Below are 2352 nucleotides of genomic sequence, written 5' to 3'. Positions count from 1 at the left end.
CCGAATATACATAGCCACACATAATCAGATTACAAGTTAGAAAAAAGAGGACAAGGGTGGATTACAAGTTAGAAAAAAGAGGACAAGGCAACCCTGATTAATCCAAAATCAAGCTATTCGGACACTAGCATAAAAATTTTCTTTTTTGTGACAACTCACCAAAAATCCTTCTTGTTTTATATAGGATATAGATTGGAAATGAAAAAAATAAATAAATAAATAAACAGAAAGGACGATTAGTTTTACATTTGCAAATCTTATACACGGTTTTGCAAAATATGCTTATAACTTTTTTATAAATGTGTAAAATATGGTTGTACAAACTTCTCAATCACTTTGGATGTTTTAATGCAACTATATTATTAGAGAACGACTACGCTGGACATTCTCGTCAATGATTAATCCTTTTTACTAATTATGCACCATCAAACCACTGTTTAAGTTCACCGATGATAACTGTGGAGGTCGCTTCATAATTTACTTTTTTTTTATGGTACACATCACAAAAATGGACTAGTTCTAATTTCTTAATTCCCTGTACGATAATTTCACAAACCTCCATTTTTTTCTTTATAGGTCCCCCTCCCCCCAGATGTAACTTATTTACCATCTTCTTACTCCTCATACTTTGCTCATCCGTTCTCCCTCTGCCACCACTTTCCGATGGAAAAAACTGACAGAGAAACTCATGATTTCATGAACGTCGAGTCTTTCTCTCAACTTCCGTTCATCCGTCCATCACCTCTCAAAGAAAAAGGCATAAGGCTCTTCGGCAAAGAATTTGGTGGTGGTGGTGATTCAGCAGCCATGATTTCTGATGACTTTGACAGTACTATTGATGCTTCAGCCGCCACCCATGAAGAATCCAAAGAAATCGGTGAAAGTAGCAGAAAGTTCGAGTGCCATTACTGTTGTAGAAACTTTCCTACTTCACAAGCCTTAGGTGGCCATCAAAACGCACATAAACGAGAACGACAACACGCCAAACGAGCTCACCTCCAGTCAGCGATGGTTCATCGGAGCTTCTCCGAAGCACAAATGTATGGCCTTATGAACTACCACCGCTATGTCACCACAACCGCCAACCCATCACCACCCTACTACCACCAGGCCACCGGCGCCGCGTCAACCATCACCAACTATAATAACAGATTCTACGGAGGTAACTCCTCCTACACATCTCATCAAACACCCATCAATGGCAGTCCATTGGCCTTATGGAGATATCCAAATGCCCAGCCATCAACATTTAACTATGACAATTCAATCAACACCTCGTCATTGATATCTTCGAATGACGGGTTAAGGGCGTCAAGAATCCCTCCAAGCTCTAGTTATATGTATGATTCAAAGCCGAGCGTTCAAGATCAAGTTAGTCTTGACTTGCATCTGTAACATTACATCTCAAAACTTCATAGCCTTATCTACCATTTTCGTCTTATGAGTTTTCTTTAGAAGCATTTTATAGAACTACCATTTCATTTTTATGAAAGATATGATGCTCAAGTAGATATTCATCAAATCTAACAAAGATATTACTGTTATTCAAATGTGCATGTGTATCAATAGGGTTCTAAAGTACATCAACCGAATCCTTTCTTGGTTTCCTTCTATTTGATTATCAAAAACCCTAAACTGGTGGTGATAAAATTAAAATTAGGGCTAAATTATATCAAGAGCAAAAGAACCAGATATTTAGTTTTGGATTTAACATTTTTATTAAATTCTGCAGAAAAAAAAAAAGAGTTAAAAAGTTATGTAGAGTCAACATCTGGTGGTATCAGTGATTGTAGTGATTGTACCCACAGAAGTAAATGAAGGGTGAGTTCATAAGGAAAAAGAAAGGGTATCACCAAGTAATGTCTTTAAGACCTTCTAAAGGGTATACTCCCACTTACCATGCTATCTAAATTTGTGTAAAGTACAACTGTCAGATGCTTGCAGTGTGCTTTCCATGGTTGTACATTTCAAGACTTTTCACATTTCTTTTTCTTTTTTGGCTTTCTCAACAATATATATATATATATATATATATATATATATATATATATATATATATATATATATATATATAAAGATCCGTTAAAAACTCATTCAAGAATTTTTTTTCTATCAAAAAATTTCTGTACCATTAGCAAAAAAAATTCAATTAGAGAACAAAATATGATCCATTAAGACGCTTATTAAGCTCTTAAATCATTGAAATTTTTTTTCTAAAAAAAGTGTTTTTTGAATGTGTTCATATTATATTTTCAACTATACATAATTACAGTTAAAAATTGCATATATGCTCATTTCAAAAATCAGGTTTTTAATGAAACCTTTTTAGCTACTCAGGAGCTATATATATAT

The 2352-nt window shown here is 34.5% G+C and overlaps 1 protein-coding gene across 1 annotated transcript; it reads left to right on the top strand.

Annotated features, from left to right (window-relative positions):
• Positions 1 to 516: 516 nt before the first annotated feature.
• Positions 517 to 1492, top strand: ZFP8 (zinc finger protein 8). Its single transcript, XM_079006966.1, has one exon. It carries the CDS (start codon positions 664 to 666, stop codon positions 1393 to 1395), a length of 732 nt encoding a protein of 243 aa, XP_078863092.1. The 5' UTR covers positions 517 to 663; the 3' UTR covers positions 1396 to 1492.
• The last annotated feature ends 860 nt before the right edge of the window (positions 1493 to 2352 follow it).

Source organism: Lactuca serriola, chromosome 6 (genome assembly GCF_051521515.1).
Source record: "Lactuca serriola cultivar US96UC23 chromosome 6, Lser_US96UC23_V15, whole genome shotgun sequence".
In the NCBI taxonomy this organism is placed as follows: Eukaryota; Viridiplantae; Streptophyta; class Magnoliopsida; order Asterales; family Asteraceae; genus Lactuca; species Lactuca serriola.
Note: the sequence above shows the minus strand (reverse complement) of the source record. Positions and strands in the feature narration are given on the sequence as shown.

Excerpts from the sequence above, each read along its gene's own strand:
- ZFP8 (XM_079006966.1), top strand. The coding sequence starts at position 664 with ATGGAAAAAACTGACAGAGAAACTCATGATTTCATGAACGTCGAGTCT.